Here is an 18482-nt window from a genome sequence, read left to right as displayed (position 1 = left end):
TGCTTGAGTTAAGATAAATTTGTATTCTTTGTTGGAAAATCAGTAGCTTCTATTTTAACTTCTCAACTGGGGCCAGTGGTCTCCTGGAGTTTCTTGACCCAGTTGTCCACTGGCATCAGACCCTCCCAAGGTACATGATTAGCCTCAGCAGCATTTCTACTCTGAACTAATGCCCTGGCTCACATGTTACTTTCCTTCCAGTTCCAGTGTGGAGCTGAGGTCCAGGGCAACAGGAGAGACTTCCTCAAACTTGGAGTGCTATGTCCAGGGAAATGGCTCATCACTTACCATACACTATCACTGCCTTTCTCCAGGGGATTTCCCATGGCATCGTAGTACACATCCACACTGAGGTTGCGGTCTGTGTCGTGAGCTGAGTTGAAGTTGGTGATCACCCGACAGGGAATCCCCAAGCACCGCATCACTGCAAACCAAAGTCACTGTGAGGATGCTGTTGATGGTACATTAGCATACTCCATTACTGCCCACAGACCCATAAAAGGCACACCACATCCAAGTTACCTGTGTTGAGGGTCCCAGCAAAGACCCAGCACTGGCCAAATTGGACTGGCCTGAAGCCAGATTTTTTCCAGTTCTTGAGGATTTCCACACTACCATTCCAGGTCCTTGGGTCCACACCACCGGTGTAATTACCACTCCAGTTCCCAGAAATAACACCACTGTCATCATTGCCATTAATCTGTATAGAAACATCCCCATATCCCAAATGAATTAGTACCATGTCTTGCCTACAAGAGAGACATACAGAAGTCAGAACACAAGGTGGGAGATGAAGAAGCTGTGGGGCCTCGAATGCACCTATCCATAATGAAAGTTGTAACACACCACTTAGAGGGAGGGTTTTTTTTTTTCCAATGAGTTTAGAGGTACTTTGTTTAATGGACCATGTCTGATTGCTCCTGAATGACATTAGTTCTTTACTACAGGATGGAATGAAGCAGGAGACTCCACAGTTTGACAGCAGCAAGACAGGGTCTGGAAGTCCTATTTGCAGAAGACAATGGCTGTCTGCGTGCGTGCGTGCGTGCGTGCGTGCGTGCGTGCGTGCGTGCGTGCGTGCGTGCGTGCGTGTGTGTGTGTGTGTGTGTGTGTGTGTGTGTGCACGCGCATGCGCGCGCGCGTGCCCGTCTTCTAAAATTTACTTTAGAACTTTAACATATAATTTCTCAAAAAAAAAGAAAATAAAGTTGGAGTATGACCCTTCCTTCCTTCCTCCTTCCCTTCTCTCCCTCCTTCCCTTTCTTTCTGCCTTCAACCATTTGTTCATTTATTCATTCAACTTAAATATGATTCTAGTATAAGGAACACAAATGGGACACAGCACTGTCAGTCACTGGATGAGGCCTCGGGAGACCCAAGTTCTATTTTTCTACTTTCTTTATAGGTGTACACGAAGTACTGATAGACAGAATGATATCAAAGGATGCAATGCTGGGGTTCATCAAGTCATCCGTGGAGAAGGGATCGGAGATGGCGTAAGACTGGCCTTCAGTAGATAGTCGTTGAAGCCTATCTACTGACAGGTACTTAAGAACTTGTCTATTTCTCTCTATTTTTATATAGGCGGGGATTTCTCCGTACTAAAAGTGATAAAAGAGACCAGGGGTTGTATCTGTCTCAGTAGTTGGGTACTTGTCTAGCATGTGTGCGGCCGGGTTCAAACTCCAGCAATGAACATACTCACGTTCATCTCCATACATTGCCAGGCGAGAGAGGAGAAAGCTCAGAGCTACTCCCTGTCACTTGCCCTCTTGGTGATCTTGGGAGTGTGAGTTTATCTCCCTCACCAGTGCACCTTCACATTCCAATACAGGCAAAGTGCACTGTAGATTCATCAGAGGTACACCTCCAAGCCAGTTTTCAGAGGCCATTAAACTCTGCTGTTTATCCCAACTGTACAGTGAGAGGCTAGCCACAGACTGACTCCTCCACCTGTCAGATCTGCCCCTTCTCGTTCGAGCGCCCAGGACTGTACTAAGGCTTGTGAAAGAGGAGAGCAGACATAGAAACATCTTAGCCCAGGCTGAGCTACCAGCCTTCCCTAGCCGACGGCCCAGAGGTGAGCTCTCTATCACTTCCAGGGGTACCGTGCAAGCTAGGGTATCCTTGACCAGGGAAGATGTGCAGCTCATCAGCTCCAGGGGTCATGGGTGCTTGGGCTAAGGTCACTGCTGGCTGAAAGTCGAGTACTTCAAAGCTCTGCATAAGCCATAATTAGCTCCTGGCCTGGCCCAGCCCAAAAGGAGGGTCTGGAGAGAGCACCAGGGAGTCTGAGGAAATCAGCTCTGAGATAGCATGGATTGGCCCCAGGCTGAATGAGTCAGCAGCTCAAAAGCCAGCTGGCTTCCAGGCTGGACTCAACTACTCTATCTGCTGGCAGGAAACTCGGCTTTTTAAGTGGCCCCATCTCCAGTTTTACTTGACTTCTCCCTCCACTGGCTACCTCTTATCTAAGCAACGTGCTTTTGAAGGTTCAGCCCAGTGTTCCCTTACTCCATTCTCTGTCCTGGAGGTTCAAGACCTTCCTGGATCTGAAGGCCTTAAAGTGTCTCTGGGCCCATCTCACTTCTTTCCTGCAAGGCTCTGTTCCAGATCCTGTTCTTTTGAGAAGCCCTCCCTAATTAATCTTAGTCATCAGCGTGCCACCCAAAGCCTGTTCAGGTTTCTAACAAAGTAACTTCACAGCCTGGGAATAGTCCAAGGAGTGCCTAAGCCACCAGCCAACCTAAAATGATGCTGAAGATATTTCTTCATGATTACTTAGTTCAGGAAAGTTAGAATAAAAGAGCTCATTTTGACTTTTAGCTTTCTTTGGAGACAGGATTCCTCTGTGAAGCTGAGACTGACTAGGCACTCACGATCCTCTGGCCTCCTCGGGCTCCCAAGTACCACCATGGGGACCTTTCAATTTTTAAGCAGGTAGATCCTTTTTGATGGAGACGTTCTGTACATACTGAGTGCAGAGCCATGGATTCCTTCAGGATTGTGGTGTGTGTGTGTGTGTGTGTGTGTGTGTGTGTGTGTGTGTGTGTGCTGTTCTCATGTATAGGTCTATGGGAATGGAAAGAAGCCCTGACCAGACAGTTCAAGACATTGTTTGACTCACAAGTACATACTGTGACTAGGTCATATTAGCTCCTTGAGCCTCTGTCTAGAAATGAGTGGGGCTCTCTGCTCTCCTCCTGTCAGGAAACTTGAGGGTTCCATGTTACCAAAGGAGGCTGACATCCCAGTCTCAATGGGTACCTCCCCACCCCCTTCCTAGGAGGCCTCATGACAGAGCAGAACTTCTCAACCTCCCTCAAATCCGATCCCTGGCAAACACCTAAAGGGTGTGTTCCTATGCCATCTGAAACAGATTGCCATATGGCAGAAAGAGCTTTGAAACCAGCCACACTTCGGGTCTGGTACTGCCTTTGCTGCTTGGTCATTGGGTATGTCAGCAAGCTCCCTTAATTTATAGGAGTTCCATGTTCTCTATTGGCCAAATGGACAAAGTCATAGCTACCAAACACCTGAGACATGATTGCCTCCTCTGACACGCGGTCACATGACCACACGGTAAGTCGTGCTTGCTATTGTTTCCTTTTACTTACCATGGCACTCAGCACTCGGCAGACATATTTGGGGTCATTTCTGCGAGCCACGTCAGTCACAGGGTCACGACGGAAATTCAGACTCCTATCCAAAATGGAGAGGCAGATGTTCAGGATGTCTTCTTCAAACTGTTTATAATGGGACCACATGTTAGGATGAAAGAAATGACCCAGTTTGCTGGGTAGTTATGGGAACAAGGAGCACAATGGTGAGGACCGCAGGACCTACCCAAGCCCTGTCACTCTGTGACCTTCAGAGCTAAGAATGATTGAGGAGCAGTCACCACAACTAGTCTCTACCCAAGAAGCTCACCAGATCTCTCACTCTACATGAGCCTGGACTCACTCCACTAACAGGAACAGGAGATGGCATGGCACAGTCCACTCTCAGCCTGCTGTGGACTCAGGGCCAAGTCAACCTTTCTAGCCTCAGTTTCTCTACGTGTTTAATAATGGATCAGGCCAAACTCATCTCAAAGTTCCTTTGTGCCTCCGACTACAGTCTTGAGTATGCCCTTTAGATTCCTGGAGAACTAGGTGTAAAGACAGAGTGTGTGGCAGAAGGCATACCTAAAGGTATTTTTACAAAATAAGACACACGTGAGTTGTTTCACACGTTAGCTCTTCTTGCGCTGACTCTTTGCATTTCTTTCTCTTTCTTCCCAGAACACTCTTCTTCAAGACAGCTAGCTAGCAGCCTCCCTTCCCTCCTCAGGCTCACAAGATCCTTCCTAAGAAAGAATTTCACAAACCATCCCACCCAAAATAGCCCTGCTCCCACTCTAGGGTGTATTATGTACTTTTATCTTCACCATTTTCTCCCTTTTAATTAAGTGAATGTATAAACTCAACTTAGAAATTTGATGTAGTTAGCTACATAATGGAACCTGGAACAGATACGCATGTACCTACCCACCCACTTCTGGGTATGTAGGTACCCTGCCTGCCCAAGGTATTCATTCTGATGCCTTTACGTGTGGCCTGGAAAATGAAAGGCGAGAAAGCTCTCCTAAACATTGTCTGAGAAAACCAGGGAACCCTCTGAGCTCAGATGGTAATGCAAAAACAAAGGCTACGGGTTTGAAAGGCTGAGAATATTCAGTAATGGAGCTTCACCACAACTTTGTGTGGAATAAAAAACCAGAAGCTACATTATTGTCCTGAGATTCTTTGCTGGGTCTTTTAACTATTTGTGTGTTATGGCATCAGAAATATTTCACTTCATCAATCCAGTAATGAGTCCATCTCGCCAATTAGATTATGACTCCTTTGGAGCAGATTTATTCGTCTGTATCCCTAGCGCTCAGCTGAGAGTCTAGAACAGAGTACATGGTCAACAAATGTGTTCCAAATGGATGAACTGATAGAAGGGCAGGAAAATGGGACAATCTGCTATAAGCCCCGAGCATCTTGTGTATTAGGGAGACAACCCCAGCCTTCTTATGGTCTGTTTACCTGTCCAAAGTTCCAGCCAACCATGCCAATTCGATTTGTGCTGCCCACATAGATGATGCCAGCATCTTCTTCAACATACTCTTGTCTTTCGGCGTGGTTACTCATAAAGACATCATCCGCTGTTTGACACACACATACACAGAGAGAGAGAGAGAGAAGGAGGGAGGGAGGGAGGGAAGGAGGGAAGAAGGGAGAGGGATAAGGAGAGGGAGAGAGAGAGCGAGAAACAAAAAACAGATGCCATCATGAACCAATGAAATCAGTCCTCCCACTCCTGAAGACTAGTACTGGGGTTAGAGCAAGAGTCATTTTGACCCATCCCGCAATCTCTCCTAAAGAATGATGTCTTGGGCTATGACACCTCAAGCTCTCATGGTGGGTACTCAGCCTAGAGAGAGAAGCTAAGCTGACCTAAGAGTCTAAAAACTGGACCCAAGGATGCGATATTTGCTCCTTCAGATAGAAGGGTACTGCCACATTGTAGACTTTTACTCTTCTATTGTCTCTTATAGTTTATCATGCTGTGCAGGGTATAAACACTCACACAAACCTCTATGGGAACCCCCGAAGGGAACAACACAATGTACATTTACTGGGGAAGGGTTTGAGGATAGAGGTGATAGTGTAACTAACTGTCTAGAGTCACACAGCCGGGTAAGTGCACATCTCCTGACTAGCGGCTTTTCTGCTCCTTCCACAGCCCACAGGCTTTCTCCAACCAGATCTAAGCCCATAAGGAGCACAGGTTAGTTATATCTCTTTTCCACACTCATTGTTTCTACCAGGGACGTGTGGGAATGCTGTCCTTAGAAACCTACCTTGCAGCCATGGGTTGAAGAGCACTATGAACGTGCCGAGTCTCAGAGAGGAGACCCTGCCCCTGGAGGAGATCTCAGCATTCAGTGTGTACAACCCGATGGGAGCGCTGGCAGGGCTGGCAATAGCAATGACCAAATTATTGCCACTGTTGGCTTTGAGTGTTGCACTCCAGCCACCGGTGCTTCTCCCGGAGATGGAAAATACAGCCTTTGTCCTGGCTGACTCAGAGGGTTGGGGACCTATCAGAGAAACAGAAAATGAAGGAAACAAAGGGAGTTGGGTAGGACCTACAAGAAATCAGGCTCTGATGTCACTGTGAGTCCCCCTAGGTCTGTGGTTCTCAACCTGTGGGTCTCATGTCACCTACATGATTGTTGTAGGACCATCAGAAAACATAATATTTGCATTACAATTCCTAACAGTAGCAAAGTTACAGTTATAAATTAGAACGATGTAATTTTGTGGTTGGGGGTCACCGCAACATGAGGAACTGTATTAAGGGGTCAAAGCATTAGGAAAGGTGAGAACCACTGCTCTAGGTCTTTATCCAGGAAAGCATGTCTTCATTGTGCTTGAGGTAACTGGAGGGAACATGCAGGTCACATCCCTCTTGATTTGAAGACCATAGTTGCCCTGAATCAAGACATAGCCCAAAGTCCAATGATCCCTTGAGGGTAACTCAGTAGGCATATGTGGAGGGGGCAGAGTGAGTACCTGTGGAAACGATGAAGTTCAGATCGTCTCCAGACTCAAGACTTCGGTTGCAGACTAGTATCATCTCCCAGGGCTGTCCTCTCCGCACAATGGAATCCTGGCTGGAGTACTTATCTGTGTGATGTGCCCTTCGATTCACAGGTATCTGCCAGTTGACGTTTTGGACCTCTAAAGCTGTGAGACAGAAAGTAGAATCTGAAGTCCTGAGGGCGAGGGAAGAAGTTTGCAGCAGTGTGTCAAGAAGGCATCCATGTGTGAGGAGGCAGCTGCGGGCTGACCGTATGGAAGGAGTCATAGTAAGACACAGAAGCTTTGATTCTGCATGGCAGAATGGTCACCACTTGTCCCCATTCACCCTTTCAGTATTCAAATAATCCAACTCACACAACCCAAGATCTTATAAACGTCCCACCTTTCAGATGGCCAAGCCACTCCACACACTATTCCCTCTGCTCAGACTCTCTCCATCCATCTCGTGACTTGTCATTAGGTCTTGAGGAGTAGGCTGAACACTCAGGGAACTATCACTCAACCAGCTAGAACAACCACTTTGTGAAGACTAGGAAGGCAGTTTGGTGGATGAAGTACATGTTGTGAAACCCTGAGGACCTCGGTTCAGATTCGTAGCACTTGCATAAGCAACTGGGTGTGTTGGTGCACAACTATAGCCCCGGTATTAGGGATGGAGACAGGCAGGTCCCCAAGGCTTGCTGACACGGCAGTCTAGATGAGACAGCTTGCTCCATGTTTGGGGAAAGACCTTCCCTGGGAAATATGGTGGGGAAGCTTTGAGGAAGGTATCCCAACATCCACAGACAGCATGCTCCTGAGCATACCACAGCATGCTCCTGGACACACACAGGTTTAAAAAAATAACAAAAAACAAAAGGAAAGGAAAGAGAACTGGGTGTCATCAGAACTCCAACAGAACTGAGAGGAGGTGATTTCTCTGACTCCAAAGGCATCTTCCCACTCTCAAACTAGCTAGTGTCGAAGTCTATGTTTTATGCCTATATTTACTAAGCCCTTGGTGTTGGCCTTGGATACCAGAGAGATCAGTCACAACTTTAAGCAACACTGATGGTCCTGGGGATTAGAGACTATTAGCAGAAGCAATTTTCAAGTGCTCCCTGGAAAGTGCTCCCTATGACAAATGTCTCAGAAGCCACCCTCCTCTGCTTCTCAGGTGACCCAAGGAGGTAGTGGAGCGAAACTACATTAGGCTTATGGGAGATGACATAATTTATGAGACATATAGCTCAAACCAATCTGTTGAGAAATTGTATTCTTTTGAGTTATAGCTGGGATGTTACATCACTCACTCCCCTGCAAAACAAACTGCTCTCTGTTTTCATGATGAAGTATAGTCTTGATGAGTATATAATGGCGCATTCCACTGTCAGAAATCATTCCCATTTGTGTGTGTTGACAGACTGGCCATGAGGATACATCCTCTTGATCTTTATATTCTGAGGCCTAGCACTCTACTTGACTGATTAGGCACAGAAGTGAATGAAGTAGTATGTAAATGAACAAAGAAAAACTAGCATCAAAACAGTAACTGTTCTGGGGCCTGGTGAGATGGCTCAATGGTTAAGAGCATTGGCTGTTCTTCCAGAGGACCCAGGTTGGAGTTCCAAAGCTCAGGTGAGGGTAAGAACTGTCTGTAACTCCAGTTCCAGGGACACCTACTGCCTTCTCTGACTTCTGCAGGCACTAAGCACAGGTGATGCATAGATGTGCATGCAGGCAAAAACAGCCGCATGACCAGAAAATGAAGATAAATAAATACCCAAACCTGTTCTAAATACAACTCAAAATATAGTCCACAAAACAGGGTGAATGTGAGGGTATTCAAAATGTAGTATGTGTGTCTGTGTGTGTGTATGTGTGTGTGTGTATGTGTGTTTGTGAGTGTGTGTGTGAGAGAGAGACAGACAGACAGAGAGAGAGAGAGAGAGAGAGAGAGAGAGAGAGAGAATGAGACCTATTATTAGAAAGCACTGTCAGACATATTGTGAGTAGGACCATGTAAAATGTACATTGAGCATTCAAAGGTCTTTCTCAGTTGGTAAGACAAGACAAAGCCATAATGAAGGATGAGATGGGAAGAATCCAGTTTCTTTCAACTGAAGGTACACTGGAAATGCAGCAAGAGAGAAGGGTTTGGTTTGGTTTGGTTTTTGTAGAGACCAAAAAAGGCTTTACTGAAAATACTTGACCTTAAAAGAGAACATAAACCAACAGAAAGCTACATGAAGGTTTATGGTGCTCGGCATGCCTAATCACTGGGGAAAGGCAAATCAAAACCACGAGATATTATCTTACTCTGGTAAGAATTGCTATACAAAGATAATACACAAGATAAGAAGTAGTACCAGCTGAGCAAAGAACTGACCTCTGAACTGTTGGTAGAAATGGATATTATTACAGTGCAGCTATTGTGGAAAACAGTATAGCAGTCCTTCAAGACAATTAGAAATTGAACTGCCCCATGGTCGAAAAATCCCACCATCACTACGTATGAAAGGAAATGAAATCAGTAAAACAAAAATCTCTACTTCTGTGTTTATTTTAGCATTTGTGGGGGGATGGGATAGGACCTTGTTATTTAGTTCAGGCTGGCTTGCTATATATCTCAGGCTAACCTCAAACTCAGGACCTTCTTCTCTCAGCTTTCTGGGGGCCAAGGGTACAGGCATGTACCACCATGCCTAGCTTATTTTAGCATTGCTTACAAGAAATAAAAACAACCTCAATACAAATCAGTTAGTGAATGGATAAAGAAACTGTGGTATCTCTATATTCAATGAATTGTTACTCAGGTATTAAACAAAATGAAATCTCATTCTTTGGGACAAGCATGGCTAGAACCAGAGGACATATGTTAAGTAGCACAAGCAAGGCACAGGATGTAACATGGCCTCACTCATCTGTAGAACATGAAAAGATTGATTTCGTAGCCGTGGAGGGGCCGAATGGTGCTTAGCAGAGTCTGGAGACTATGAAGGGACAGATATCTGGGGAAATGCTGACCGATTGGGTTCAGGTCACAATTAGATAGGAGTAAGGAGTTCTTTAATTGTTAGAGAAATGAAAAGTATTTGTGGAGATGGAAATGTTAAACTTGAATTTAACATCATACAATGTACACATGCCAGCCATCACACCATGCTTATAACTATGTGTGATTTACATAGACCTTGAGAGGGGGGATTTTTTTGGATGCCAAAGGACACGATGCATCCCAGACAAAATGTCTCTAGAGGGTCTGAAAAGTGAGGCATATTGTGTGTCAAGAGCAGAGGTCCTCTCCTGAAGCGGGAAGGAGAGCAGGCAAGAATGGGGGTTCTGGGATAGGGGCTTCTACCAGAGCAACTTCAGACAGATACTCTTTGTCTCTGGGATGCTGAGCCAAACACTTTGGAGAAAAAGGCTTTACAGTGTGATCTTGCTACCGGATCAGGTACCAGGTACTAAATACTCATTCATTTATCCGAAAAAATATTTATAGACAGAATAAGTTAAAGCATTTTACACAAATTAAGGGACATTTCTGTGTCAGATGGAGACAGCTCAGACACAGGACATTGTCTGACAGATGCTGAGATGTACAGAGGGTCACACAGCTAAGGACTAGGGACTAGGTATATCTAGGGCAATGGCCATCAACGTTAAAAAGCCCTGCCTCCTACACAGTTGCTCACTGCCTTTGGAGCATCCTAGATGCTGAGGAGTGGTACAGCTTCGCTTTCTGTCTTCTTTCAAAGAAAAGAAGGGCCTTGCTAGGCAGTGGTGGTGCTATCCTTTGGTCCCAGCACTTGGATCCCAGCACAGGTGGATCTCTGAGTTCAAGGTCAGCCTGGTCTACAGGTTCCAGAACAGCCAGGGCTACACAGAGAAACCCTGCCTGAAAAAAAAACAAACCAAGAACAAAACAAGGACAAAAACAAAGGGAGAGAGAGAGAGAGAGAGAGAGAGAGAGAGAGAGAGAGAGAGAGAGAGAAACAGAGACAGAGACAGAGACAGAGACAGAGAGACAGAGAGACAGAGAGACAGAGAGACAGGGAGAGAGAGATTGAGAGAGAGAGAGAGAGGAGCCTCTCTGGCTTTCTTCATCCCCCAAATGATGCATGGCCAGAAAGAAAATCTTACTCTGCTAGACCATGAACTGTTTGGGGCTAGAAAGTGTATCCCAGATGGCCTCTGCTGAGGGCAGGGGTAAGGACAGAAGGGTGGGGAGAGCCACATTTATGTTGGTATCTGTTCCCATCCACACAGGTTTACCCCCACATCTTGGTTCTACTAACATTTATGTACTCTGCTATAGCTAGGCCTTCCTCATTCATTCTAGAGACCAGTGGCTGTGCTTGGAAGGAATGATGGAGATGAGGCTGAACTTCAGGGTGCCAAGGCTGTAAGGAGCCGATCCTTCCCACCAGAGATGCAGCAGACGGGCCAGCTGCAGCATGACTGTGGTGGTGACATCATTGCATTAGCTGAAGTTTGCTGGACTTTGATGTGCTAACAATAGGCCCAAGTCTTTACATGCCTTAGCCCACTAATGCTGTGAGTTACACTCAGAGTCTTACAGATCAAAGAGCCAACATGTGCGGAAGCCTTGGCCATAGTTACTCCTTCCTGAGTGGGGCACAGTAGGTACACAGTCATGAGAGACCTGAGGGGTGTCTTGAGATCTCGAAGGCTTTCCTGAGTTGAAGGAAGAAGGAAAGGCAGATCCCTGTGTGTCACCAGCATGCAGTGCGTCCACTGTTGACCACACAGAGAACCCATTATGTATATCTACCATGGACGAACTCTGACAACTGCAAACAAGCTCAGGAGACAGAGCATCCTCCTCAGTATCTAGAAATCAGCAGAGCATGAACTACGTTGTGTGATACGATCAGACACGTGCATTTGCTCTCTGTCTTTTCCTGGCATAAGTCTTCTAAAACATTTGGAGTCTTGGAAAGGGTGAGTGTCTTTTTAAACTAGGATACTGGTGTTTGGGAGCTTCTGACAGCCTCAAGATAGTGGCTGGTTGCCTAGGAAACCAACCGTGCCTTCAGAGGGTTAGAGACTTCAGTTACCATGACCTTGTTCTTCAGGGAAGGGAAATTGATATAATCATCAACGACTATGGTTATCATTAATCATTACTTCACTCTGTAATCAATCAAGAATGTCTATGTAATGAAGCCTTCCTAAAACGAAAATAAAGCTTGCTTTAATTTGCCCATAATTTGGGTCAGCAGTCTTGTTCTTTGGGATTAACAGAGGCCTGTGGAACTGAGCCTTTATTCCATAAAGTCTGTGTTAACTTCCAACAGTGTCAGGATTGAGTTCAGCCATAGGGTACCTAGTTAATGCATCAAGAGGTCTGGCCGGTGTGGAAACTTCATCCATTTGTTAACTAGGAGCACTTTAAGTAGGCTAGATGGAAACAGTGTTTCCTTTCCACCAGACCTTACTGACTCTACCCTGTCACGGTGTCCCCAGGTCTTCTCTTGGGAATAGGTTCCATGTAAGACTCAGAACCCAGAAGCTACTGTAGGTGGTAAGAAAGAGGTCCTCAGAATGTACTGTCTATCCACTGACATTGTAACCTAACAAATAGGGACATGTTCTCAAGAGCCTCTGGCTATGCCCAGCTCACTGCTCCTAACAGCACTTTATCTACTTTGCCAGAAAAGTAAGAAGGGAAAGGGGAGATGGTATCAGTCATCTTGGGGTCTCCTCAAGTTGAAAGCTCATGAGTATGTTTTCACATCAGGGGTGTTTTCTGTGCCCGTTTGGGTGAAAGGAAGAAATGAAGGGATAGTCTCATTGGCCTGCTTGAGCCATCAAGTCACACACTTAAACATTGTCAGCAGGAAAAAGAAAGAGTAGGGGCACAGCTTGATTTAGGGCATGAGACTAGACTGCACAAAGCCCTGGGTTTGAGTTCAAGCACTGGGGACAAAGAGAGGGAAAGAACCCTGAGAAACAACTCATTCCCTTTCTAAGCTGCTCCCTGCATAAAGATGAGGAGGTCTGGAGAGTGCAGCAGCCTGCAAGCACATGCCCCTGGTGTCTCACTGCAGATCACTTCCCGATTCCACACTAGGCTGGGTTACTGCTTTGCATCAGTGTCAGGATGAAGACATCTCTCAGTAAATAACAGGATCACCAGCATTCCTGATGGAGACTGCTAAATTCTATCCCAAAGTTCACTTGTTCCCCCTTTCCTATAACAAAACCCCCATTTTAAGAGACTGTGTATCTCACAGGTTTCTGTCAGGGGATGCACATGAACTCAGAACCCAGAAGCTATGGTAGGTGGTAAGAGGCCCTCAGGATGTACTGTTTACCCACTGACAGTGTCTGGCCAGTGGCCTGTAGGCCAGAACTTACAATGAATCTTTTTAAAATTGCAGTAATGTATATATAGGATAAAAATTAACATCTTAAGCACTTTAAGGTACATACACTTCAATAGGTTTTTAGTATATTTGTATGTTGTGTGAACTTGATCTCTAGTTTCCAAAAGAGGCCTGATGTCCATCATGGTCACCCCTCCCTCGTGTCTTCTGATCTCTGGTCTGTTTCACCCCTCTAGGGTTTTGTCTGTTCTGGAAGATCTGATATAAATGGAACCACACAGTACAGTGGCAGTCTTGAGGTCTGCCTCGTTTCACTATGTTTTCAAGGCTCGCTCATGCTGTAGACTTGTGACAGTGTTTTCAAGGCTCCCTCATGCTATAGAATGTTTGCACAGCTTATTCTCATATGACCGAACCATATCCCATCACAGGAATACACCCTACATTTTTTTATCTTTTACTCAGCTGATGGATATGGGTTGTTTCTATATTTTGGCTGTTGTGAAAAGGGCTTTTATGAAGCAAGTACTTCTTGGAGGTTCTGTATTCAATTCTTTTGAAGATCTTTGGTTCTGAGGTAGTCTCACTGTGTAGCCCAGGAGTACCTTGAATGTATGGCCCGATTCTATCTCCATGCACTCTGAACACATCCAAGCTTGCCGGAACTTTTGATCCTCCTGCCTCAGCCTCCCAGGGCTTAGATGACATCACCTCATCATTACCATTAAACCCATCAACTGCTTTTTGACAGCAGTTGGCAAATGTGCTTGGCCTGTTTTGTTCCCCTTTCTTCCATCCTGCTATCTGGGGCGTAATGTGATGTGGATGTGGCTTGCAATATCCACCTCAGATTATGCAGGACCATACATGAGGAATAGTAAGCTGTGAGGCTGGTCAGAGCCTGCACTCTGAGAACTATGTAGTTCCCTCCGTTCCCTGATCTACCTACATTCAGATCTCTTGTATAAGAAGGAAACAAACATTTGTGTTACTTGGGTTTTTTGTTTGTTTGTTTTGTTTTGTTGTCTTTTGTGGGCTCACTATCATTTAGCTCTTGCCCGTCGCTTCTGAGGCTGGAATTTGGCAAGTCAGCTTAAGAAGATGCCAGACTGTGACAGGAGATTACCATCAGCTAAACAGGTCCTTATCAGCCCAGTTCTATAAAAGAATTGCCGGCATCAGACAGCTGAGGATGCCTTGATTGCCTAAATGTTGGGCTGAGAAAGGAGCTGGCAGGACACCACATGGCAGGCCTAACACCTGGAAAGCTGGTCTCCTACACACACTTGTCTGGACTTTATTCCTTATTTTTTCTCCTTTAGACAAAGATGCATTCTTATATCACAGATTCCCAGAGTTACTTAATGCTAATGGAAATTATATTTTACCCAATTTTTATGTGTATGAGTGATTTGCTTATATGTACGTCAGTGTACTACATGCATGCCCGGTACCCTCAGAGGCCAGAAGAAGCCATCAGATTCCCTGGAACTGAAGTTATGGATGGCTGAGACACCATGCAAGTGTTTGGAACTGAATCTGGGTCCTCTAAAAGAACAAGTGCTCTAAACTACTGAGCCAGCTCTGCAGTCCCAACTAATGGAAATTCTAAAAGTCATTTAGCTGAGTGGATTTCAGGATAGGGCCCACACTAAGAAACATATTTTGGTGTTCTCTAACATTGATTTGTAACTGAATACCATAATGTACATACTCTTGACATTTCCTCCATTACATCACCTTACAAAATATGCTGGTCGCAGTCCACTAAGCTGATGTCACAATTTGAAATGGATTGCAATGGACGTCTTGAAAAATGGTGATATAATTCAATATAATTCCCATAATGCACTTCAGAAAACTAGATTTCCCCTCCCCAACTCCCAAATAGCAGGAGGAACCTACTGAAAGCACAGAGTAGTTTAGCAGCAGAGGTAGGCCTGGAAGCCAGGTCTCGGATCCAGGCCACAGAAGCAGGAGTCATTCCTCAGGCCACTGCCCCAGGCTCCAGGTCATGGCCACCCACTCACTGGCTCACAGGGCTCACTGCCAGACACACTCTCCTTTCTCTTTCCAGTCAATTGCTTTTAGCTTCTCTCCACAGTCAGACACCTCCAAGCCTGGTGTAGCACACACAGCAACATTTCCAAGGCCAGGATCTGTCAGTAGGCAGGGGAAGGGTCTGGCAAAGTTCCTGGGGTGAAACCCTGGACAGGCCGAGAAGGCTTGGGTAAGGACCTCAGTGTCTCCGAATTGTGGGTGTCTCGGGAGTACAAAAGGAGTAGCGAGACCTCAACATCCACCTCTTCTAAGGTCAACACTGGGTCGGGAAGGTTGTAGGTCCTTCTGTGCTAGGCTTGGAAGATTACACTTGCATCTTTTAACACTCATAAAAGCCTACGGCATTATACCAATTTACAGATGGGGGGGGGGTTGTCAGTTCAGCTGGGTGAACTCATTTTTCCAATATTACAAGCTCAGACAGAACCTAGACCAAAGGCCAAGCTGGAATCCAATTTTCCTTGACAAAAATCTGACTCCAAGCTTCTAGCTACAGCCAACTACCATGGTGGTTGTGGAAGTCACTAACCACAGCCTGCTCTGTTCCCCGGGGCATCATGCTGACAGGTAAGAGGTGAAGGACTTCACATGCTTCCTTCCTAAAGAGAGAGCTTGTCATCTCTCCTGACGGGGGCGTTCAAGCCTTGACACACAGGGGAGTCATCAGCAGAGTGGTGTCTCCATCCAAGAGTTTCCCAAACCACTCAAACCAGGATCTCTGGATTGGGACCATCTTCAGCATTTAAAAGCAGCTTTCCTTCTGATTCTAAATGTGTGGCTGGGGGCAGAGAATAGTTACCTTAGTCCTATGCATCGTCTCATACTTGTGAAAGCTCCTTCACACTAATGAGTTGTGTAGCTGCTCCATGGGGGCTGGGGGCTGGACGGACAGGAGAACAGCTACCATTGTCTCCCAAGGGAGAGAGGCTCAGCAAGGGGAATGCAGTCTCCTTTGGAAGCCATCTCTCAGCCCAAGAGACCCAACCTTATTTCCTTTCCTTCCAAGTGATACAGAAAGAATTTCTAAACTCCAGCACACACCCCAACCTGGCATGTGGGCCCCAGGGAAGCATAACAGCTGCCCCATGTGCGCACCACGGCCCTGCAGGGTAGAGGCAACAGAGGAAAACCATTAGAGTGTTCAGACCCAAGGATACCTGGGAACGTGTGAAAGCAAGATGACGAGGAGATTGGAGTGACTTGTGCTAGGGAGGAACCTAACAGAAGAGGTCCTCTGGAAATCACCTGGGAGTAGGAAATGGATTTTTATCCCACGGTGGTTTCTCCTTTTTAAAACATAGACTATCTTGTCTTTACTGTCTGATGATTCCATAATGGAAACAATGTCTTGATCATATACATATCCAGTTTCCTTCCCCTAGTCTCCCTTGACACCCGCAACATGGATCCGTCTCTCATCAGGCTTTCTTAAGATCCCAAGGCAAGGAGGAAACAGGCTTGACAAAAAAAAAAAAAAAATTCCCAAGTGCTACTAAGTTGTGCTAATGAACACTCCTAGGTAAGTATAATCCACTTTAGAGCTGAGGAAACAGACTCACAGAGCTGTCCCTCTAAGCTCTCTAGGGACAAGGCTGAAAGCCGACTGCTTCAAAGCCCTGCTCCTGGATGTAATTCTAAATGGCAGTTACAGTTTGAGCAGCCCAAAGACCCAGTGGGTTCTGCCTCTGATGAGCAGGTAGCACATGCTGAGAGAGGTGACAGGCTATTGAGCCAGGGCAGTGTGTGCTGTGTGTGTGTGTGTGTGTGTGTGTGTGTGTGTGTGTGTGTGTCTAATGTGGTCTTCGATGCAAACAACGGGTGGGCTGGAGTCTCAAGATATGGAGTCCAGACGATGATCTGCTTTTCAGAGAGCATGGATACTTCTCTGGTCCAAGGAGCTGAAGTAAGGATGTGAAAGGGGCCTTAGCAGGTTGTAGGTGTGTACAAAGAAGTCAGGAACCCAGGGGGAATTCCCAACTCTTCCCTGCAGGAAAGCAGCTGAAGTCCTAGCTCAAGAAAAAAGGTCTGGTGGCTCATCTGCTGGGAATCATGTTTGCGCTCAGATCTGGACACAGAGCCTATGAAAAGGCACCTGGGTGCTGGGGATTTGGTCCATTTTTGCTACTAACTTGCTGTCTGGCTTTCCTAAGGCTCTCCCCATACCCAAGCCTCAGCCTCTTCTTGGCAGAAGACAGATGTACCAGATGACAACTACCATTCCCTTTTGGTGACATTGTAAGCCCCCAGAGCTCCTTTTGTTAGCATCTCAGCCATGCCTGTATTCACGAGAGGGAGTGTATGGTAAAAAAGTTGAGCCTCCCCTGCCCAGTCCTCAGCTGGAGATTTTTCTCAAGTGGCCCATATCCACCTTCTACATCTGGATTGGTTCTCTTGCTCCTAACCACCATTCACCACACTTTACAGGTTTGACTCATGCTTTGTTTGGGTTTGGCATTGCTGCCGTCAAGGTCCAAGGCCGATCACTATGACAGGCAGTAATTAACAGCGCCCAAATCCTCGACAGTAACCAGGGAGTCAAAAAACCTGCATGTCTTGTTTCCTTTTCAATTGCCTTCCCTGGTGCTGTTCATAGGGACAGTCGGGATCTTGTGACATGCTTGCCACATCTGTTCCTCAGCTTTTGCACAGCAAGTCAAGCCAGGGAGTCTGCCAGTGTTAGAGGATCTGTAGTTTACTTAGGAACATTCCAGCTGATGTTTTCTCAACACTCAGCTTCCACGTGTGTCTCTCTCACCCTGTGAAAGTTGCTTTCCTTTGTCCCTGCTACAGACAGCCAGGAAAAATGTACTAAGAAACCCAAAATGCTATCTGGCTTGACTTTATAGGTAGCAATGGATAAGCAGTACCATTAAGACAATGCTTGTCCTTAAAGGGAATGTGATGAACATCCCGGCTGTGTTGAACATCCTGCCCATCACACCATCCATTCCAGTCATGTTCCACCACTGAAATATGCCAGCGGGACCTAGCAGGTACTTTAGAACACAGACACCCCTGAACATAACCCAAAGACACAGAGTCCCCAAGACAGACGGCTGTCCCAGCTAGCTGCTCTGCCAGCCCCAGAGGGCAGTATGGGTTTCCCACGAGGACCTGCTGGAGAGACACCACACTCACCACTCATGGTTGCCTTCTTCTGCCTTTCCTGGGGCTCCTCTGGGAATGACAGAGATGGTGTGGGGAGACAGGCGCCAAGGACTGCCTTACCATTTATAGAAGCCTCTCCTACACACCCCAATTAGAATTCTAATGAGGTGGGCGAGGCACCAGGTCATTCCTGTAGTGCCTGTAAACGTTTCACTTACAACATACCCGTCACCCAATGGGAAGGTCATCATGCTTATGCAAGACGGGCTTGGAAAGAAGAAAGGAGATGAAAGAAAGTCGAATGGTTTGTTCTTAGGATTTCTTATTTTATTTACAGAGGTAA

General features: G+C 46.2%; 1 protein-coding gene across 1 annotated transcript in view; it reads right to left on the bottom strand.

Moving 5' to 3' along the window:
• Tgm3 (transglutaminase 3) overlaps positions 1-18270 on the bottom strand; it is a 36082-nt gene extending 17812 nt beyond the window's left edge. The window contains exons 1-7 of the mRNA XM_031371888.1: positions 18170-18270; positions 6606-6779; positions 5891-6130; positions 5073-5191; positions 3618-3746; positions 523-700; positions 289-424 (exon numbers count right to left, since the gene is read on the bottom strand). Coding sequence (XP_031227748.1) covers positions 289-424; positions 523-700; positions 3618-3746; positions 5073-5191; positions 5891-6130; positions 6606-6779; positions 18170-18176 — 983 coding nt within the window. The 5' untranslated portion in view covers positions 18177-18270. The remainder of the gene's footprint in view (positions 1-288; positions 425-522; positions 701-3617; positions 3747-5072; positions 5192-5890; positions 6131-6605; positions 6780-18169) is intronic.
• Positions 18271-18482: the final 212 nt, after the last annotated feature.

The sequence above is a fragment of the Mastomys coucha genome, unplaced genomic scaffold (genome assembly GCF_008632895.1).
Source record: "Mastomys coucha isolate ucsf_1 unplaced genomic scaffold, UCSF_Mcou_1 pScaffold15, whole genome shotgun sequence".
NCBI lineage: Eukaryota > Metazoa > Chordata > Mammalia > Rodentia > Muridae > Mastomys > Mastomys coucha.
Note: the sequence above shows the minus strand (reverse complement) of the source record. Positions and strands in the feature narration are given on the sequence as shown.